At 52.3% G+C, this 21,312-nt stretch overlaps 1 protein-coding gene across 1 annotated transcript; it reads left to right on the forward strand.

Moving 5' to 3' along the window:
- The first annotated feature begins 5,071 nt into the window (after positions 1–5,071).
- On the forward strand, positions 5,072–10,839 carry MYMK (myomaker, myoblast fusion factor). The gene is made up of 5 exons (XM_065737154.1): positions 5,072–5,206; positions 7,256–7,370; positions 9,265–9,413; positions 9,963–10,079; positions 10,693–10,839. The coding sequence occupies exons 1-5, from the start codon at positions 5,072–5,074 to the stop codon at positions 10,837–10,839; spliced, it is 663 nt and encodes a 220-aa protein (XP_065593226.1).
- The last annotated feature ends 10,473 nt before the right edge of the window (positions 10,840–21,312 follow it).

Raw genomic sequence — 21,312 nt, forward strand, 5'->3', positions numbered from 1 at the left:
GGGTCTGGAGAGGCGCGCTGGGTCTCTGTGCTTCACCAAAACTCCACCAAAGCTGAAGGACTTTACTTTTTTTGTGTGTTTTTTTTATTTATTTCTTTTTATTATTATTATTATTTTTTACGAAACAGTTGAGATGACTCAGCGGTTTCTGACGCAATCCCCGTTTCATCGGAAAATTCCTAACCAGCTCCTAGTGGCGACTGATTGCTCCCATAAATCACGCCGTGTTATCCCTGGCCGCAGCGGAGCGGCTTACGCAGCCCCGGCCCCTCTGCGTGAAATCGGCAGGAGAGATGCCATCGCGTCACCGGGAGCAAAAACCAACCCCGAAAGCAAAACGCAGCACAGAGCAGATCCAAAGCACCACCCCAAAGCCGGGGCACGCGGTGCTGCTGCCGAGGCAGCCGGCAGGTCCGGCATTAATCACCGGCAGCCGGGCTCAGACGACAGGGTTTTTTTATCTCCTGGTTTTTGGCATGAGCGGTAGAAATGATTTGCAGATGTTATTGACTGCTCTTTGGGGCTGGAGTAAATTGAGACAAGATGCACCTGCATGGAGCTCTCTCCACCCGGAGATGGTCGCAGTCTGCTTGCAGAGGACTTTCCCAGTTCAGGACTGAAGCTGTGGGCACCAGCCCCATGCACAGCACAGTGCATGAAGGGCAAAATCTCAGCAGCTCAAATCTGCAGAAAAAGCTCCAGTTAACCCTAAAGCTAACCCTCACCCTGTGCTCCACTTTCCCTGTGGCTTTCACACCTGCACCAGGTAGCTGCCAGGTTTTCTGTCCCAAATCTGTGCCTAGCACAACTCACAGTACAAATAAATGGAGCAACAGATGCTCCAGAATATTATCCTCCTGGAGTGGGGAGTCTGGAACAAGGAGCACAGAGCAGCACCAGCTCCTGGTGGACTGAGACACATCTTGGTCACGGGACCCATCCTGCACCACTTTCCAGGCAAAACTGTCCCTTTTCTGGGCCAGTGCCATGTGGTGTGCTGCAACACTGCTGTTCTCAGCCCCGTGAAAACATCCAGGAGAGTCAGGCTGGAGGATCGTGGTGTGGTGTGTGTCGGTCCAGGACCCCCTGGCAGCTTTGGAATCACTCAAGGGTGAGACACCGACCAGACTTTCTTCTTTTTTAGGGCTGCCTGCAGAATTGACCCTCTTAATCAGCAATTCTGCACAGCTTCACACAGTCAGTACAGCTGGAAGGCAGTCACAGAGCGGGTGAGAGCCCTGCACGGCCAGGGCTTTGCCAGGGGGATCCAAATGTGACAAAACCCCAATAAATGCTCTGGCAGACAGCCCTAGCTTCTTCTCCAGAGCTGCAGCTATGGCCTACCACTGTGCAACTGAGCCAAGCAAAAGAAGACCAACAGTTGTCCTTTGGAGACACTCCCAGTCCCTTGCAGAGTGACCTACGGCACAGTATTAGGCAAGGCACTTAATCTCTGCGTGCTTGCATGGAATGTGGACATCAGTGATTTATGTCATGTTAGCATGAGGGTTTCATCCATGGATATTTCCAATAAGTTGAGTCAAACCAACAAGCCACCAAGCTGCTCTCGCCATCAGATTCCTATTAAAAATGCCTCTGGGAAGTCTGAAAGCCACAAGTGACCTCAGTGTCCTCAGGTGTGGTCATAGCCATAGGGTTTTTATGCCTTTAAAAGCCACTTTTTTCTTTCACTTTAGTTCTACCTGTCCCCAAAGAGCGTATGTTCCTGCAGAAGCCTGGAGGAGCCTCCAGACCCATCACACTTGGTTGGAAATTGAAGCTATGCAAAGATTGAAAGGCAGAAAGTACAAAGCTTTTTCTGTCAGTAGAATGAGTCTTGCATGGAGGTTGTGTGGTATTGTGTTGAGGAACACAAGCTATGCAGCACTGCCAACCACAGGCATTCAAAAGTCATGAGTCAGACTCCCCCAAATCCTACGACTGGTTTAATTCCCTTCTGGTTTCTGAGCCTTTAAACATCACAGCTTCAGACTTTTCTCTCCAGAAAATGAGATTTTTGGCCAACGGGGCCTGCAGCTGAGACAGTCCCATTGCCACTGTGCTCCAGCAGCTGTGGCTGCAATGAAACCACTATACCCCATGAAATGAGCAATAAACATGCATGCAGCCCCAGACCCACTGCAAGATCCCAATCTATTTCCACCTTTGGCATCCAAGCAGCCCCATCTGAGGCAGAACCAGAGGGGTGTGAGCAATGGCAAACAAGACAGATGTCCTCATCACTAATGATGGCGTTGTCTTGGGCAATGACAGAGCAAGGGTGGAAAACCCAAAGGAAAAAAACAAAGGTATCGGTGAGGACCACGCAGAACAGGTATATTCAACAGGGAGATGGGAAGCAGGAATCATTACGGGCAAGCACTCAACTAAGATGGGGCCAGGCCTCACAGAGAATGAGTATTTTAAGTGGCACTTTATTCTACTAATAAAAGCAGAAGGCTGTAGGTGCAGAAGGGAGTGGGTGGGCACTAAGGGTGAGCAGAGCTGGCCCCATAGCCAGGAGCACACCAGGGCTGCATGCCTGTAGGGGCCTTTCCCCACACCTGTGGGTTGCAGTCCTATAGAAAGGATTGTGGTTCTATAGAATGTGCTTCTTGCATTGATGCAGTGGCTCTGATGAAGACAACTGGAGGGATTTTGCCCCAATGCTCTGCTCAGCCCTGCTCCTTGGGGTAGGGAAGGTGGCTTCTGCACTCACCCAAAGGAGAATATATTCTTCATCTTCTATATTGGCATCAATCCTCACTCCTCTTTCAGTGTATTCAACTCTCGGGCTATCACCCTCACATTAAAAATAACACAAAACTGTGTCTCCTTTCTTTTCTGCAATGTCTGAGCTGAAACAGTAGAAGTGCTCAGAGAGCCATGGTTAGTGTTACCCTGGAAGGATCCAGGCCGGCATACCAGAACCTGGTTTTGGCATCTGGGAGCCACTTTTCAGCCATATATATCACCGTTCTTGTGTGCACTCTGGTCCACACAAAATTAGCCCTGTGGAATGTGAATGTGAAATTTGCTTTCCAGAAGCACTTAAACACAGGAGCTAAAATTTGCTCTTTCTAGATTTCCTACCTGTTTAAGAGAGCAGGAACAGAATTCTGGCCCTTTATCCCTTGGGTTCCTTCCCAGGAAGATGTGCACAGCCCATGTCTAGCACCGTGTGTTGGAACAAAGACCTTTCCAGCAGCAGCCCCCGAGGTGAGCTGCCACCTGCCCCATGCACTTTGCTTTGGGCTCTCTTTTTTAATCAGAGCAGGAACACGTGTGCAAACCAAGGGTGTTGTTTTTTTTTTTTCCTCCCTGCCTACAGTGCTGGCTGCAAACCAAGCACCAGCCCAGGGCGTGCAGCTGGGAGAGACAAAACTCAAAGCACCTGAGGAATGTTTTCCTGCTCCTGAGAGCTCCAGCACTGACTGCCCAGGGCTGGCACACTCTGCAGCCAGCAGCCAGCTGGGTTTCCCTTCCTCTGGGCTCCAGCTGCGTTTTGGGCAAAGGAGTGAGGGGGGGTGGAGGGGGTGCATGTGAAAATGGTTTGATCAGATTTTGAAGTTGTTGTATGCCTGCCACAATTGCTCATCCATGAGAACAGTCCCAAGGGGCTGCTGTGCACACAGTTGTGGATGCGTGTCCACTTTGCTCCAGTTCCCACTCAGGAGAAGTTGTGTAGTTCTGTGCTGGTTCGAGGTGAGAGATTTTCATGGTGTAAAGGGATCATAAAGGTTTTCACTATTTATTTGCAGTTTTGCAGGGATTTGTGCTAAGCTTGTGCAGGTGGAGGGCTGCTGCAGACATGGTTTGGGCAACGGCCTGTAAAGGGACGCTTGCCTGCAGGAGACCTGACCAGTTACAGAACCACACAATCATTCAGGTTGGAAAATACCTCTCAGACCCCAACCCATCTCACCATGCCCACTGTCATATCCCTCAGTGCCACATCTCCACTGTTCTGGAACAGTGACTCCACCAGTCCATGGGCAGCCTGTCCCAGTGCATCACCACTCTTTCAGATCAGCAATTTTTCATAATGTCCAACCTGAGATATCCTATAGAGCAGGATCCCTACCCATCCCATCACACTGTGCCCAGAGGAAGGCTGCCAGCAAACCTTCCCATGCCCACACCTCGATGCTACCAGGCCACCCTCCTCGCATACAACACCCACTCCCTTTCCAGCTTGGCTGGAGGCTTTCACAGAGTCTTTTTCTCCATGCACGCCTGCCTTCCCATCAGAGGCATGAGCAAACCCATCCTATAGGGCTCGCACATAGCTGGTGGCTCCTGGCAGCCCACAGCCCCCTCCCAGCCCCACCAGCACAAAGGCGCTTGCTCAAGCTCAGCATTCCTGCTCCCTGCTCACGAGAACAGCTGGACCAAAAGGATGCTGAGAATCCCTGCTAGGTTCCAAGGAAAAGATATTAACCCAGGAGGGGAGCAGCGGAGATATAATAAAAAGGCATAATAAAAAAGAGAAGCCACTGAGTGGATTAGCAGCCCAAACCTTGCTTGGCTTTTGGTCTCCTTCCCTTCTGCTCTCCCACACTGCCCGGCGATCTGCTCCTATTCCTCCCTGCAGAGGGAAGCTCAGCTCCCGAATTTCCATGGGGCTGAGTTTCACCTTTCCTGAGCGCTCAGGCACACGTGTGTATAGGCAGCATTTCACACCAGATAGGATGCCAGCTCAGATTTGATGCTGCTCCCTGGTTTGGTGCTCCCCAGTGCCTCTCCTCCAGGGATAGAAGTGAAATTCGGAGCTCCCTGACTGCGTGTGCAGTAAACACATACATTACAGCTGGCATTAAGCAAACTGCAGGCACTGAAGGACACAAACAGCCGGGGCATTGCAGGGCACGGAGCATTTGCTACACCAAGAATTTTGCTATCCAAGAGGGAATGGAGCACATGGGCAGCTCAGCTGTGCCACTGCCCGCAGCTGTTCCCTGCCTGCAGCTCACCCGGCATTTAAATTTTAAAGCCTTCTCTCTATGTCTGTTTTCTCCTCCATCTCCAGCAGCTCGCACGGACCCAGGAGCTGCCAGCCTGCCAGGCACCCATGGGCTCGTTGGTGGCCAAGCTCCTCCTGCCCACCCTCAGCACCTTGGTCTTTCTCCCCACCATCAGCATCGCGGCCAAGCGGCGCTTCCACATGGAAGCTATGGTCTACTTCTTCACCATGTTCTTCGTGGCGGTAAGGATGCGTGCGTTTCCTCCCTCCCAGTGTCAGGAACAGAGGGGTCTCCGTGGGGGTGAGTGGGGATGTCACCAAGTGACCCCCAGAATACTCAATTTTTGTTATTTCTCACCGCGTGCAGTGCTGAGCAGTGCATTCTTGAATGTCCCCATCCTTGGGGACACCCAAGGTCTGGCTGGATGGGGCTCTGAGCACCAGATAGAGCTGTAAGTGTCCCAGTTCAGTGCAGGGAGTTGGACCAGGTGGCATTTGAGGGTCTCTTCCTTCTCAGATAATTCCATAATTCTATGGTTCTGCGATTCCTCCGCGTGGATGAGCCAAGAGCTGTCCTTAAGGGGAGAAAATGGTGTTTTGTGGTGAATTTGGGAAGGGTCTGGATGTGAAAATAAGTTCATCACAGTCTTCTGGAGCCGTTCCTCTCATTGTTTTACAGCTGGGAAATTGCCACACTGGTCTGAGGGTTTAAATGCTATTCAGAGTATCTCACTACACTTCTGTCCTTGTAGCCAGAAGCACGCAGTCAAATTTTTCATTTTGCAATTGCTAAGGGTTGGTGTGAGGCATGCTGGAGTCAGGGACTTTGTGAAGTGGGGAAGGAAAGGCTGAAACATGCTGCTGAGGTATCAGGGAAAAGAAGTTTTACCTCTCCACTGTGGCAGTGGTGTGAAAGCACCTCCTGGCTCTCTCCTGTTTGTTTCTCACCACCCATCCTAAGGCATTTCATGGAGCTCTTTGTGTCCCCCAGATGGATACAGGGGCAGGGGTTAGCAAGGCATCTTCCTGGGGCAAACAGCCCTTCTGCAGCAGAACTGAGGGTAGAGCCCTCTGCGCTGTCATCCCCAAGAATCCACCATTTAAAGCTCCCTTTAAAGCACAATGCAGGGAGAAAACTCCTGCCAGTTCCATAAAAACTCCAGGAGCAGTCAATAAACCCGTCCCCGCCGAGCCCCCCGCACCCCCCTCCCAGCTCCCCGGGGAAGCCAGACATCTACGATTTCATTTTGCATCGCTCCTGCGTCTGCTCCACTCCCCCCCCCCGAAGTCCATCGGAAAGTTGGCGTGTGCCTGGAGGGGAGGCGGGCCGGGTCCTCGCCCCGGAGCCGAAATCCTCGGGTGGGGAAGGGGCTGCAGCTGCCGCTCAGATGGGGCAGGGGATGACAGCTGCTGCCGTCCCCTTTCTTGTCACATCCCCCATGGGTTGCACACGGCTGTGCCCAACAAGTGTCCCGCAGCCGGCCAGAAGTGCACTCTTTCTCCTCCGGCCCTTCTCCCCCCTCCCCAATCTCCAAACCCTGCCTGGAGCAGGGAGAAGAATGATGGCCATAGTGCTGTCACTTCTAGAAACCACAGCGAGCCAAAGGGTTCACAGCCATCCCCATGATACAGAGCAGCAGCATCCCTGCTGGGGCATGGCAGTGGGATTGTCCCAGGGCACGGGGCCAAGCAGTGCTGAGACCTCTCTGGGGCACTGGTGCTACTGGTGGGAAGCGAGCAGGACTGGGAGCGGGGAGGGAAAGGCGAGCTCCAGGCAGAAGCATTCCTCTGATTGCTCTGGAAAATTTCTCTTGGCTTGGTCTGCATCTGTGTTGCATGACAGTGGTTCTTTGCAGATATCCCAATCGATGAGCAGCATCCAGCAGGCAGGAGCCAGCGGGCTTTCAGGGAATGCACTAATGAGTGAGTTCCCCACTAGTCAGTCTCCGGCCATAGAAACCCTAATTAGCCCATACAGTGACCTGGCATCTAGACATGTCTCATTGGGAAACCCATTAGGAATTCTTTTACAAGAATCTTTTTCGCAATTAGAATCAAAACTCTCTGAGCCCCTCTGGAAGAAAGCAGCTTTGGGTCCCTGCTCGCAGCGTGGTCATCACAGTGCAAAGTCTGGCACAGCCTGAAAGGCCAGAGCCAGTCTGCAGGTAATCTGTGACAGGGCAGAAGGATGCTGGCGCTCAGGCAGTTAAGAGGAGATGTATTTTAGCTGTCTGTGGGTAAGGATCTAGTTTTCTAATGTTTTCTTTTTCTTTTTTTCTTTATTTTTAATAGATTTACCATGCATGCGATGGCCCTGGCTTGTCGGTGCTATGTTTCATGCGCTATGATATCCTGGAGTACTTCAGCATCTACGGGACAGCTCTGTCCATCTGGGTGTCCCTGATGGGTAAGCACAGCTCACAGCCCCTGCAGGTGGGTGTTGGTTGCAGGGCTCTGCTTTGGAGCTCCACCTACATCACTCACCTCTTACAGAAGTCAGCCCATGCCATGGTTTGGTCTTTCTTTATATCACAGAATTATAGAATGGCTTAGATTGGAAGAGGCCTTAAGGATCATCTAGCTCCAAGGCCCTTGCCATGGTCAGAGCTGCCCATGTGCCTTGGAAATTCATTGCCCCCGGTAGATGGATGTGCACCAAAACCATCCTGCATGGCAGTTGGGATGGCTGCGCTCTTGGAGATAAACAGAGCCCCGGAGCCTGGTGTTTGAGTGAGCTGGGGTGTCCTCTTCCATTATTATCTCTGTCCATAAGAAGAATTGTTTATTTCAGATTGGCTCATGCAATCTTGTGCTTTGGTTCAAAGAACCACTACCGAGAGCACTACAAGATGACTTAGTCTGAAATCTCACACACTTGGGAATCTCCCTTTTCTCCTCCCTTTCCCTATGCTGGGCCCATCAGTTTGTGAGCTGAAGTCTTTCTGCCCAAGGAACAACCCACATCCCAACACGGAGGCATTCAAGATGCAGAGCCTGCCACTTCCCTTGGTAGCAAGCAAACCAAAGTGGTTTAGTCAAAACAAATCTATCTCCCCAGTTATCATGTCTAGTCTGGGCTGTTGGGAATTATTAGGTCTGATTAGAAAAGGCAGAAAGGTATTCCACTTGCTTTTTATTAAAAATCCTGACTCTGACATATTATTCAGGTTTCCTATTCCCGCGCTCCCTTCATTCTCAATTTTTCCCCTCTTGTTCCTCATTCACCACTGAAATGAGGTATAATAGAAGTGAGCACAATGAAGGAACGAGAGAAGGGTGAAGGCTCCAGACCTGCACCTCTGTGCTCGCTCTCTCAGGAAGGGCAGCGAGCCACGTGGTCTCCAAAGGACATTTCTCAGCAGATAACGGCAGTGTCAGGGAAGGCCAGCACCGATCCAGACACTTGGGTTCCTTGCATCAAAACTCAACTTGATGGCTTCATCACTGCATTCAAAAAATCTTACCTAAGCAAATAAATAAATAAATAAAAATCCCGGACTGAGATGTTTAAAATATTGACCCGCGGGGGAACAACAGAGATTAAAATACGGACATTATCCCTTAGCCAAACTCCCTATAAAAACCTGATCCAAGGACATGGAGGTGAGCTGACTGCAGCCCAGGGAAGCCTCTTGCTGTGCCTTGTAAAGCCCAAGCACACATGTGCGGACGCAGACCCTCGGGCACGCTTCCCGGAATGCAAATCCAGGACAGCCATAACACAGCTGTGCGAGCTGGAAAAGCATGGAGCCCACTGGGATCCATAACTTTTATCAGTTATTACCCCATTCTGTGCTAAACAAAAGCCTCCAATAATTCACTCGCACTGGCGACTTCCAGCTTGCAAACCCGGGCAGGTGCCGGCATCGCCCTCCAGCCCAGAGCCCCATCCCCACTGCAGCCAGGAAATATGGGAGGGTTCTGGGAAGAGCAGGAACAAAGCACAGCCCCACCAGCTGCATGATCCCTGTGTTCATCCCTGATTTTTCAGTTGAGGCAGCAGCAGGTTCTGCCAGGGTCAACCCTGCAGGTGTGCTGAGCATCCTGCGTTTGCAGAGCCAAGGGGAAGGGGTGGATGCACATCCCATCAGCAGCACCGATGGCTGTAGAACCCTAATCCTAATCCTAGTCCTAACCCAAAGCACAGCCCCAGTTGTTAAGTTTGGAATAGACTGCTGAGATCGTTTAGCCCAACTGATCCCAGACCCAGTCCTGGGGTCCCTGGGGGGAGGTTTGGGGTGTTCTCCCCACCACAGAGGCAGGAAACAAGGCTGAGCCAAATCCATGCTCTATTCCCACAGCCCTGGCCGAATTTGACGAACCAAAGAGATCGACCTTTGTCATGTTTGGCGTGCTCACCATCGCTGTAAGGACCTACCATGACCGCTGGGGCTATGGCATCTACTCGGGACCCATCGGGACGGCCGTGCTGGTGATCACTGTGAAATGGGTGCGTCCAAAGGGCATGCCTGGGGCTCTCCAGTTTCCTACAAGAGTTGTTCAAGGTCCAGCTTCAATTTAAACTTGCCTCTCAGGAAGAAGCTGGGTTTGCAAGGGAACTGACAACCTTAGCTTAGGTTTTGGAGCTGAATGTTGAGAATCCAGCACAGTGCTGAGTACGGAGGCAGGAGTGGAGCACAGGGCAGAGCTCACATCCTCGGAGTGGGACTGCAGCTGTGCATGGCTTTGTGTTAGAGGAGATTCTGGATATAAGGAAACAATTGTTTACAATAATGGTGGTGAAGCAGTGTGCCCAAAGGGGTGGTGGTGCCCCATCCCTTGAGAAATCCAAGGTCAGGGGATGGGGCTCTGAGCACCTGGTGGAGCTGTGGGTGTCCCCTTACTGCAGGGCATTGGACCAGGTGGCCTTTAAGAATTCCTTTCGACTCAAACGTTTCTATGATTGTATGGTTCTGTGTGTTAGCATTAACAGGATCTGGGCATGGAGACGCCTGCAGACTGCAGGTGAAGCTGCTCAGTGTGCTCTGTGTGCTTGCAGCTACAAAAGATGAAGGAGAAGAAAGGGCTGTATCCAGACAAGAGCGTCTATACCCAGCAGATTGGTCCTGGCTTCTGCTTCGGGGCGTTAGCACTGATGCTGAGGTTCTTCTTTGAGGTAAAGTTTGTGCTCTCACCCACACTGACATCCCTAGCGGCCACGGGCATCATCCTGGCCAACATTTGCAGCATGGATAGATCCAAATCTTGCTCATGCCAAGGGGAAGGCTCCTCTGGCTCCTGGGGGGCACCCAGCCCTGCCTTCAACCCCTTCTCCCACCACTGCCCGGTGCTCCTATCCTGCATGAGAGTGCACGCATCCCACCCACACTGTTACAGCAGCTCTGTGCAATGGGAGCTGTGAGATCCGACCTCGCCGCCATCCCCGAGGGTTATTTTTCAAAGCACACAGTAATTGCACATTCTAGCAGAACATAAAAATGTCACTTCGCAGCGCGTCCTCCCCACCACACCCCACCCTCCCCCCTAGCCTTCCCAGTCTCGTCCTTTGCAGGGTAATGAAACACTTCATTCACCAATTGGGAAACGTGCAAATTGGAATGTGTTAAATCCACTTTGCCATTTTTATTTTTACTTTTTTTCTAAGGCTGGAAATCCTTTCTTCTCTGACAGCAGAACTCATGATATCATTTTTATCCCTCTACTTTGGGCTACTTGCAGAAGCCCCACACGCTGCACCCACTGCCCCACTAATGCTCTTCCCTTTGCAGGAGTGGGACTACACCTACGTGCACAGCTTCTACCACTGTGCCCTGGCCATGGCCTTCGTGCTGCTGCTGCCCAAAGAGAACAAGAAGGCCGGGGGGTCCGGCAGCCCCGCCAGGCTCAACTGCTCCACGTTGTGCTGCTGTGTCTGAGCCCCCCAGCACGGTGCTCTGCTCCACAGGATCTTTGCCCACCAGCTCCATACACACCCAGAGCTTTATTTCCATGGAAGAGTTTGCTCCTTCCACCATCAGCCCGAGCTGATGAGCTTTCACTTTGCTAAATTCCCTGGAGAAGCCTTTGTCTGGGGTGTGCCCCCGTGCAGGAGAGCTCTGCATCGCCCCGTGCACCCTTGGCCATGTCACCTCCCCCTGTCCCCTGTGCTGCCCCTGGAGGACCTGAGCTTCAGGCTCAGCCTGAGCACACAGTTCTCTGTTTGTAAAACCCAGAACCTGTATTTCTGTGAGATACTGACTTTTATTTATGCATTCTCTTGATGTAAATAATAATTATAAGCAAAGACTTGGCAAGCGTGCAATACCAGCATTTCCTCTCAGCTCAGCCCCTGCTTGCTCCTGCCCCAAACACCCAAACATTTTAGGCACGGCCATCCCATCCCCTGCCCCACGGGTGACTGCAGCTTTGGGTGCTTTGGCCAGGCCAGCAGGTGCTCTCACACCTTAGCAAGCATCCTTAGGATGGGAAGCCCGAGGAAAATGAGAGCGCACAGCAAAGCTCCCAGAGAGGGGGGAGGGCTGTAAGCCTCTAACATCTACTCTAACAGACTATTTACTATAGCAGAAGTGTATGATTTATTTAGACTGTCTGGGAAATAGGCCAAGACTATATGTCATGGACAATTAGAGCAGTATTGATATACAGTGATGTCCACAGAAAGCTCACATTAAGCCTGGGTTCCTCTGGAAGAGAAATCCAGCCCGGTCATTCATCAGAGCCACTTCCTGCAATGGGGCAACGACCAAAGCTGAGCAGCTTTCCAACAAAAATACAAATGAATCGCAGAGCCTCGTGCATCCAGGAGTCACTGGCAAGCTGGTGGCACAGCCAGCAGGCTGCACGCAGAGCAAAGCATGCCCAAAGGGCTCTGCAGGCACCTCGACCAGCAGGGATGTCTGGAACACGTGCAGCCCCCAGGCCCATTTGCAAGGTGCATGCAGTGGAAAAGCTGCTGTGTAAATGCAGTGGGTTATGATACCTAAATGCAGGTTGTAAAAAGACTGGCAGATCCCCTGCAAGCCAGGAGGGTATATGAGCTAAGGTCCAGCTGAGTAAATGAAAGCTCCTGCTCCCACCTGCTGTGTACTCAGGTGTTACACCAAAAAAAAAACCCAAAAACCCCAAACCAACAACCATCCAGAAAGGTTATTGCACACAGCAAAATAGCAGCGAGGTTTCTTTCTTTCCTTCTCCATGTTGCTGCCCCGGGGCTGTGCTCCCATCATTCACCCCCAGTCCTGCACCCATCCAATGCAGCCAGGAGCATCCGTGGTGCCCAGCGTGGGACCAGCACCCATGGGGCAATGCAGGGCACCCCACACCTGCCTGCAGGGGCTGAGCTCGCTATCACCCGACCAGGATATCCCATGCACTACAGATGCAAGGAAATATTATAAACATTTACAGCAACGTAGACAAAACAGTCTCTTGTAACCTTTTAGCGCTGCTGAGAGCTTTGCCTGTAAGAGCTCTTGAGCCCCTGCCAAAAATTCTTGCTGTTTTCATAAGACGAGGTGTTTTCGTCTAAGGTGCAGTCTGAGTGCTGTGACCTTTGTCATGTCTGCTACTGAAATTTCCTGCTTCTCTGTTATTCTCTTCTTTGGTAAGACGATATGAAACCCAAAACTTTTATTGCCCCTTTTAAAGCGTCTTTATAGCTCCCCGTCTACTTCATATACTGTGTTATTCTCCAATGCTGGGATATTACTTATGGGATCCAGGCTTGATGCTGCAAAAGGCATTTGGGTTTTGCGGAGCCGAAACCGCCTGGGCTTTTTTACCATCAGCCCGAGGGGGAAAAAAGAAAGAAAGAAAAAAGGAAAAAAATGAATGAGAGGGGAGGGATCGTGCTTTCTGCCCCAGCCTGGTATCTGCTATCAGCACGAGGCAGAGCAGCTTCCCACTGCACACAAGTGGGCACCCCCATACAGCAGGGCGCAGGGCTGTCCCATAGCAGCACTCATAGCAAAAGTGTCTCCATCACTGTCCCCTCCTGGTGACAGCCACCCCCATTTCTGGGATGAGAGGATTTAGGACCCACTGCTGCTCAAGGGGCGGCTTCCAGAGATGTGGAGTGGGGCTGAGTGCCAGCTAATCTTCCAGGCAAACCTTATCCAGATCCCTTTGGCTGCAGAAAGCAAAAATCTGTCCAGACCTAAACATAAAACCTCGATTTCTGCTGCCAGCTGCACGGGGCACTCCAGAAAGCACCTTATCTCCATGGGATTCTGAACGGCAGCTTTCAGCTTTTTCCACTCACCGCTCCCCCTCTCCACACTGTTTCTCTATGCACGTCCGAGCGAGTGGCCCCACTGGGTTAGTGGTGGGCTTGGCTTCATCTTCTGACCAGTGCTGTGCCCTTTAGGCCACAGCAAGTCTACCCAGCTTCAGAAAGCACTGTGGCTCCTCCTGCCCGAGTTTGGGAAGCTCCAAGGCAGGAGCAGTGCTGGACAGCCCCAGGAGATGCATCCTCCAGGACTTACTCCTCTGGAGTTGCTCAAAGAAACTAGATTTCCATGGAAATTCAGCAGCAGTTATTTGTGTTCAGGGAGCCCAGAGGAGGTCTTGCACTGGGCTCTTCCATCGTCCTTCATTGTGTTGTCTTGGAGATGCCTGTGCTCTTTAACAGGGGATGGCTCAGGGGGAGACCCTGCAGTGGCAAAGACAAACACCACCCATGTCCTCCCCAGCACTGGATCTCCCTGAGACACAGAGAAGGGGCAACAGACTGAGAGCAGCCCCATGTACCAGCCTGGAGCAAAGAGGAGCAGGGTGGGATCACTGTGGTTGGGTTTACTCTGCAGAAACAACTCTCCATCCAGCAGCACTAGATGTAGTCAAAGCAGATGCAAACAGGTAGCACTCCCAGGACAGCCCACCTCAGTGCTGGGCATCCTGCAGGGATGCAACCATCAGCCCCAGATCTGAGCACTGATCTCCCAGAGGGGCAGCTGAGGGGCAGCAGGGCTCACCTGGCTCCTGCCACGATGCTATAAAACTCTCACCCCAAATCCAGGTTGGGCGCCTTCGGCCGCCCCGCTCCTGAAGCACAGAGGTCCCAGAGAGAGGGGGTCCAAGGTTTTGGTTTAGGCCAATCTCCCAGAAATTCTGTCATCATGCAGAGCATCACGCACACTGCCGGATCCGCATTACAGAAAGGATGGCCCGGGGCCAGCACCTCTTAAAGGCAGTGGAAAAACCCTCCCTCGCTTCAGTGGAAGCTGGCTCAGCCCTTATATGATCTGACAGATACCACGGAGCAAGAGGAGTTGTTTTAATCTGGGAATATCTTGTGGCCCCAAAGCTTCTCCTGCAGACTGACAGGGCAGCGTGTCTGCAGAGCATGTGCTGCTAGAAGGAGGGCTGTCCAATACGCGTTGAACCGATGGTCTTTATCTGATCCATGTGCTCCAAAGGCAAGGAAGCCTCTCGGGTTTCCAACTGCACACATCATCTGATGCTCAAAAAAGGAGCTGATGTGTCTGGAAGCCCCAGACCCAAAGAAGCGTTCTTGAAATGGGGAAAAAGTCAGTGTTGCTCTGAAAGCACTGCTTGGAGAGGCAAGGCGGCTGTGTCCCTACTACCTGTGTTATTCCAGCAATGATAAAACTCAGGATCTCACTCTGAAAAGTCTGTTTGCCCATAAAAGGGAATCACAGGACCACGAATCCACAGGATCACAGAGGTTGGAAAAACTCTCTCAGGTCCCCAAGCCCAACCCACCCCACTGTGCCCGCAGACCATGTCCCTCAGTGCCACATCTCTGCCATCCTGGAGCACCTTTTCCTGGAGGTTGGGGGAAGCTTTACCTGTGCCTCTCCCTCCTCTCTGTGCCTTTCTTTGCATCATTCCCTTCTCTGCTCTTTCAGTAGCCCAGCTCGTCGGAGCAGAGCAGAAGCGCAGGTCCGCGCTGTGCCCAAGGTATCAGGTAGCACCTCCACATCTGGAAGGCATTTTGACATGAGTTCTCCCAGACTGTTACAGACAGTTTAAAAGCAAAATCTGATAAATAGCAAATGTTTAACAAGTCAATAGGAAGCTGTGTTTGCTAGAACATGTGGCCCTCACTGTCCCAGCGCTGTCGCATCGCCAGCGCTTTCTGAGCATGCAACCGTGCAGGGCTCCAGCCGGACCTGCTCTGCATTACAGTGGGAAGTATTAAAGGCAGATGTGCCTTTACACATCCAGATGTGTCCAACAGCCCTCACGCTGCCTTCCTGCCCCAGTGGTGAGGGGATTTCTTCTGCTGTTGCCAGGAAAGCATCTCAACAGAACAACTCCTGCAGTGTTGCAACCCTTGCCTGCTTTTGGGCAATAAATAAATGAGCTGCCAAAAATGTGGCAATGAGCATTAAAATAGACAGAATTATGCAAGGAGCAGAAGGGGAGACAGAGGAATAAGGAGTGATCAGAAAAACCACCAGAAACCCTCCAGGATGCCTGCCTATATTTGAAGATAATGTGTCCAGATCTCTTGCCAAGTCCCACTCATTTGGAGCCGGGCTCATGTTTTGGATTAATTTTAAGTCAATTCCTAAAGCATCTCTCTCTCTCATGAGGAAGAATGTTTGCCTCCTTGGCCAAGGTGACCTGATACAAAATCTCACTCACAATTTTTCAGCCTCTCACTCATTTAACATTGCCATCACCCAGAGCTCCAGAGCAGCCCAGAGAGGGAACCAGGAGGAGCCATCTCAAGCCATGCTCCAAACAAACCATGGAGGAAGCATTCAAATTCTGTCACCTCCCATGTTCCTCCAGTCCCAGACACAATCTGGGGACACTTCCTGAGCAGAAACATGGGAGTGACTGCTGGTGACCTGCTCCCTGCTTGCAGGCATCTCCCACCAGCAGCACCCAGCCCACCTTCCCACAGAAGCATCTGCAGCATCCTAATCACCTTGGAATTCAAAGCACATCCACAGCACTGCCATCAGATGCTTCCCATTTAGCCCACAGGACACGTCTGCAAGATGCTCAGCCACTGACTCAGTGTGGGACCTGAGCGAGGCAGTGCACGGTCACCTCTGTGGGGCACCTGGTAACAGATGGGGCTAAGCCTCTGCTCAGGCCCCTGGGACATCCCAGGTAAGGCTGGATGCTTCACGCCTCAATCCCTAAAGATCCAGTGTAAATGACCAAGTGAGAGCAACGATCAGAAATCAGCTGCAGTAAAAACATATTGCAAGACCTCACTGCATTTGGGGTTTAATTTAAAAAGCAAGAAAAGGTCAGTTTGAGTTTGTCTGAATTTGGAAGATAAAGCCATGGATCCACTCAAAAACTCCATTTAAACCAGTTCAACTAGTACTGCTTAGCCCCATCCAGCATGGAAAGTGCAGACTGAAGTTGCCTCTTGTGCAATGGAAGCTGCTCTCTGCCCAGGACCGTCTGGGATAGTGCTCAGCATTTTGCTCCATTTCTGTCCAGGTTAAAGAGAAGACCACACATAGCACAGGTTCAGGATGCCAGTAGCTGTGCACGAAGCATTTGGTTTACATTAATTATGTCTGGACAAAATAAAAAGGAGAGAGTAGGAGAGAACTCAAGGCGAGAAGACAGGAGGGATGGAGGCAGCTTCTGCATCGTCCCAGTAAGATCTCAGATGGTGGATGACAGCACATGTACTTGACACCTTCTGCCCTGAGCAGTGCACTGCAGCCTGCATGGCTCCTGTGCAAGGGAAGCACAGGCACAGCCCATGTGCTGAAGGCTCCAGTGAGATCTTTCCTCCAAGCTGTGCTCCCTGCTCTGCTTCCCTCTTTATTCTTTTCCAAAGTGAAATGGTCCTAAGAAAGACTGGGGAAGGTGATGCAAAATGCTGCTGCTGGCAGGAAGCTGCTGCTTGCTAGGAAAGGAAGCAACAAACAAAAAGTGAGAGTACATGAATGGGGAGGAGGCAGATGGCAGCAGATTCATTAGAATCAGAAAAAATCTCCACTGTCCACTGTTGGTGCAGGAACCCAAGCAGTGGGCGAGGATCAAACCAATCCCTACAAACCAGCACCGCTGTGGTGGGTCCACAGCTCCCATCTCACTACACATCATCACCCCCAGCCCAGCTCTGGGCTCTCTGCCATGCACAAAGCCTGGACATTCAGGCCCAGGTGGCAAACATCTGCCTGCAGAGATGGGGCTGAACGGCTGCAAGAAGCTGCTGGTGGCCTCCAACAGCTGCACCCTGCAGGTCTGCACCTCGTGCAGCCTTCCCCACAACACGCAGCTCCCCAGCAACACAGCAGTCCTTGCAGCAGCAGGAGCTGTGCAAACCCCAAACACATCCCCATCTCCCACGGACATCAGGTGTGCAGCAGCAGGGCAGGGAGTGCCTGGTGGTGAGGAGCTGCTGCAGAGCAGCACCCAGCAGCCCAGCTCTGAATCCAGCCACACTGTGCACAGGTGGAGTCCCCTCCCCGTGCCCCCACCCCTCACTGAATGTGAGCCCCATCTCTGCTCAGTGGCTTGCGCCAGGAGCTGGACTGACCCATGTCCGAGGTGATTAATTTATCAGGCTTTTGGCCCCCATCGCTCCCCGCCAGAAAAACAATATCCCAAATTCCAGGCCCTCCCGCCCAGCAGATGTGTCTGCAGTGAGGGTGACCTTTCCAGCCCGGCTCGCAGAGGCCTCTGCCTGTCCTCATGTCCCACTGCAGTCTGTGTGCTGCCAGACCTCCACCATGGAGTGGGATGGGATGAGACAGGATGGCACTGGGTGCTGCTGGGCCCAGGACATAGCAGCACCATGCCTGCACCCTAAGGAGACACCTTATTAGATTAAGGCCTCATTAAATTTGCATTAAATTGCAGAACCAAGGAAATACACCAGGTCTTCAAGGGACACAGGCACAAAGCCATTGGGGCCGGCAGTGAGGATCACACGTGGCACTGCTGTGAGCTCCCAAGTCAGCCCCACTGCTCCCTATCCCCTCCTCTAAATATGAGAAACAAAGAGTGAGGTGATCTCACCGCGATGCTGCGGGGTGCTGGGGTGTCGGGCAGACAAGAAATGGGGAGGACTTCCTCCCTTCCCATCTGCCTCCCACAGCTGGGACGTGAGCAGCCCAGTGCCATCCATGGGGACATCTCCTGCCCTGACATCGGGGCAATGGGACAGCAAAGAGCCTCCAAAAGGGTCACCAGCATTTGGAAGAGACTGAAACCGGACCCCTTTGCCTTGCAAGAGGTTGGAGCTGGACCCCGCAGTCCTCTCCTCGAAGGAGAGGTTTCACAATTCATCCCGTTTGTTCACTGTGGCATTTTCATCACGGTAGTTTGACTTATGCAATTACATAAAAAACATCTAATGAAATCTCGGTGACACAAAACATGAACGTTTATATTGGCCTCCCCGTGCCGCGGAGTTGATCTTGGCCGGGGCATCCAGACAGACATTCTGCATTCTTCAGAGATTAAGCACTGAAATGCTCCGGAGAAACCCAGCTGCCTTCTCCCCCTGCAACCGCAGCGCTAATTCCAAACACATGGTAGCTGTCCGGGGAAAGGGGAACACATACATTACACACACACAAATATCACTGTGTCTGCGCCGGGCGCACGCGGCTGCGTCCCCATCACCATCCATCCCCGTCTGTAACACACAGCAAGAGCGATGTCAGCAGCTTGCCAAGGGGAATATGAAGGAGAAAGAGGTGCTTTGGGAAAGTGGAGTGGTGGGGAAGGGCGGCACAGCGCTGGGGGCTGAGTTTGAGCTGTGCCCATGGCACCTCTCCGTCCCATCCTGGGTTTTCAGCCCCTGGCCCTGTTTAAAATAAGGCTGGCTGCGAGGCTCTGGGCAATGAAACCTGCTCCTGGTTGGGTTCCCACCTCCCCCCATTTAAAAATTCTTCTGTCTCCCGTTAAAAATCAAACTGATCTTTAACCAAAAGGAAAAAGGAAAGAAAGAGGAGCAGAGGGAAGGGCTTTTTTTTTATTATTATTTCCAAGCAGCGAAGCCCACAGCTCGTGTGCTGCAAGAGGGGAGGGGCCGGGTAGGACCCATGTGTGGGGCAGTGAGGAGCTGTCAGACCCACATCCCGGTGCCATGGGGCTGCAGCATTGTCCCTGCTCCCACTGCAGCAGTCCCCTGAGCTCAGACCCAGGGCTCCTGCACACCCCCACTGAGCACCTTGCAGCTCTTTGTGCCCACCACAGTTTGGGAAATGCAGCAAAACACTCGTGGAAAAACACGCTGTCCAGCAAGGCCTGTGTCCCAAATACAGTCCTGCTGTCCTGATGGGTGACACTGAGAGGATAGGGTGCCAGCAAACCCAGCATGGGGCTGAGATTGCCATGGGCTTCACAGGGTGAAGGAGGACGAATGCTGCCCAAAGCTGGCTGAGATTTGGGGTTGGTTTGGGGGGAGCAACCAGCACTGTGTTCCTGCACTGCGTCATCAGCTGCAGCCCTTGAAAAAGCACCAAATCCTCTTGTTTGCACGGATAGGGTGTGCAAAGTGCAAAGCCCACCGGGATCCCACCAGCACCACAGGGTCCCCTTGGGCACATGTGGGAGCATCAGCACTGCCCCACGTCCCTCGGTTCCCCTGTTCTGACAGCAGAGCCTTTTGGACATCCGACAGACCATCAGCAAAACAAGATGTCAGGGCTGCAACCACTGCTGGCCGGAGCTCGGCGGGGTGCTGGGAGGGATCCAGGAGCAGGGGGGGGGCACCGAGGAGCCCACAGCCCCCAGCCCCCACCTTACAGTCAGGTTCTGGGGGCTTTGGTCCCCCCAAGGCATTGGAGATAGAGGAACGAGGAGAGGGGGAGAGAAAGAAAAGGAGAAGGAAGGAGGAAAATAGCCCCTTATTCCACTTTCATCAAGGAAGCATCCAGCCGTCCAAAAAATTTAATGTTGTATTTTAGCAAGAAAAACAGCTGTTGTGGTACTTGAAGGCCCAGCATATTTTGGCCAGGGCTGCATGTTGTGGATATTGGCTGAGTCAAGGTTAGCTGTTAAAAGGCAGAAATTCTAGACCCATACAAAGAAACATAGCGTTCCTTCGTATCCAGATAATATTTACTCCCAGGGCTGCTTTGTTTTGCTTTGTTCTCCCCCCTTGGAGGGGGGCCAGGCGCTCAGCCTTGCTGCAGGGCTCAAAGCAGAGCATGGAAGAGGATGGGGGAGGGGGGGGGGAGAAAAGCATTGGGAAAAGGTGGGGAGCCCCATCCTGGCACCCTCAGCTTGGGCTCTGCCCATTGATTTTTGGCATTGCCTGGCTTAGAGAGGTCACAGCAGGGATTTCCAGGACTGTGAGCACCAAAGGTGCACCCCAGCACTGGGGGTGTTCAGGGGCTTGGGTGATTCCCTGCAGTGCAGCAAGGAAGATGGGGGCCATGAGATGATGGTGGCTTTGTGCTCAGTGTCCCCCAGCTGTGTGCTATGGGTCCCCGCAGCTCTGAGTGCTCAGTACCCCTGATTGAGAAAGGTGCTTGGGGAGAAGCATTCCTACTGCATGGAAATGAATCCCGCTCCCCATCCCCTCAAAAAAAATAATAAACTACCCAAAAATGGGCATTGTGAAATCGAAAAATCCAACGTGGTTTTCAGCTGCCAAAAGAATTTTGATGGGGAGCCCAACTCCTCCGAAGCATGGTTGGTTGCCTTTTTGTTTTCAACCCACTTCCCCTCGCCCAAAGAAACATAACTCGAAGGAAAGCATCAATATAACGCTTTCATCAGCCACCGCAGCGGGGTTGGCTCATCCCCCAGCAGACAGCTCCGTGGCAGGGCTGGCTGTGCCAACAGCCCCACTTCCCAGCACTGTGTGATGTCCCCCAGCGCTGGGGACATGGGGACAGCACAAGGTCCTGGGTACCGGCAACCCCAGCCCGAGCACGATGCCACACAGGCTGTGTGTGACTCATAAAGCTCAGGAATAAAGCAAAGCTGTCGCGCTCAGACAATCCCCCCACGCCTGCCAGGCTCTGCAGGAGCCATCCGCGCCGTCTCTCTGCATTGGCACCAAAGTCCCCACACCGCAGCACCACCGCTGGGCACCCCAGGGTGTCCCTCCCACCTCCGCCCTGGCGCCTGCCCAAAGGCAGAAACCACCAAACCCAACCCCGCAGACTTGGCCAACCTCAGGCGCTCGGATGGGGGAAAGCTGTGGGTGAAAAGGGGGGGAAAAAAAAAAAAATGAGGAAAAAAAAAAAAAGAGTCCAAGGTGGAACCGCAATGTTTATAAAATGGGTCACTGAATTATACATAAAAATATTTTCCTTGTGGATGCAATTACTTCCTGGACTTGTTATTCCACAGATGCTTAAGTTCGCCTCAAGCAACTCCAATAAATGCTTTACAGTCTGCTAGATCAACAGTAGCAACGCTGGAGTGAATTGAATAGCACTGTTTCAAATTTGTCAGAAAACCACACAGTGTTTTCATGC

Source organism: Cyrtonyx montezumae, unplaced genomic scaffold, assembly GCF_038088225.1.
Source record: "Cyrtonyx montezumae isolate F1298 unplaced genomic scaffold, pur_monq_1.0 scaffold_20, whole genome shotgun sequence".
Taxonomy (NCBI): Eukaryota; Metazoa; Chordata; class Aves; order Galliformes; family Odontophoridae; genus Cyrtonyx; species Cyrtonyx montezumae.

Bases quoted from the DNA above. Each gene is read 5' to 3' on its own strand.
- MYMK (XM_065737154.1), top strand. From the start codon at position 5,072: ATGGGCTCGTTGGTGGCCAAGCTCCTCCTGCCCACCCTCAGCACCTTG. The intron at 5,207-7,255 runs GTAAGGATGCGT...TATTTTTAATAG, and splicing joins TCACCATGTTCTTCGTGGCG to ATTTACCATGCATGCGATGG. The intron at 9,414-9,962 runs GTGCGTCCAAAG...GTGTGCTTGCAG, and splicing joins TGGTGATCACTGTGAAATGG to CTACAAAAGATGAAGGAGAA.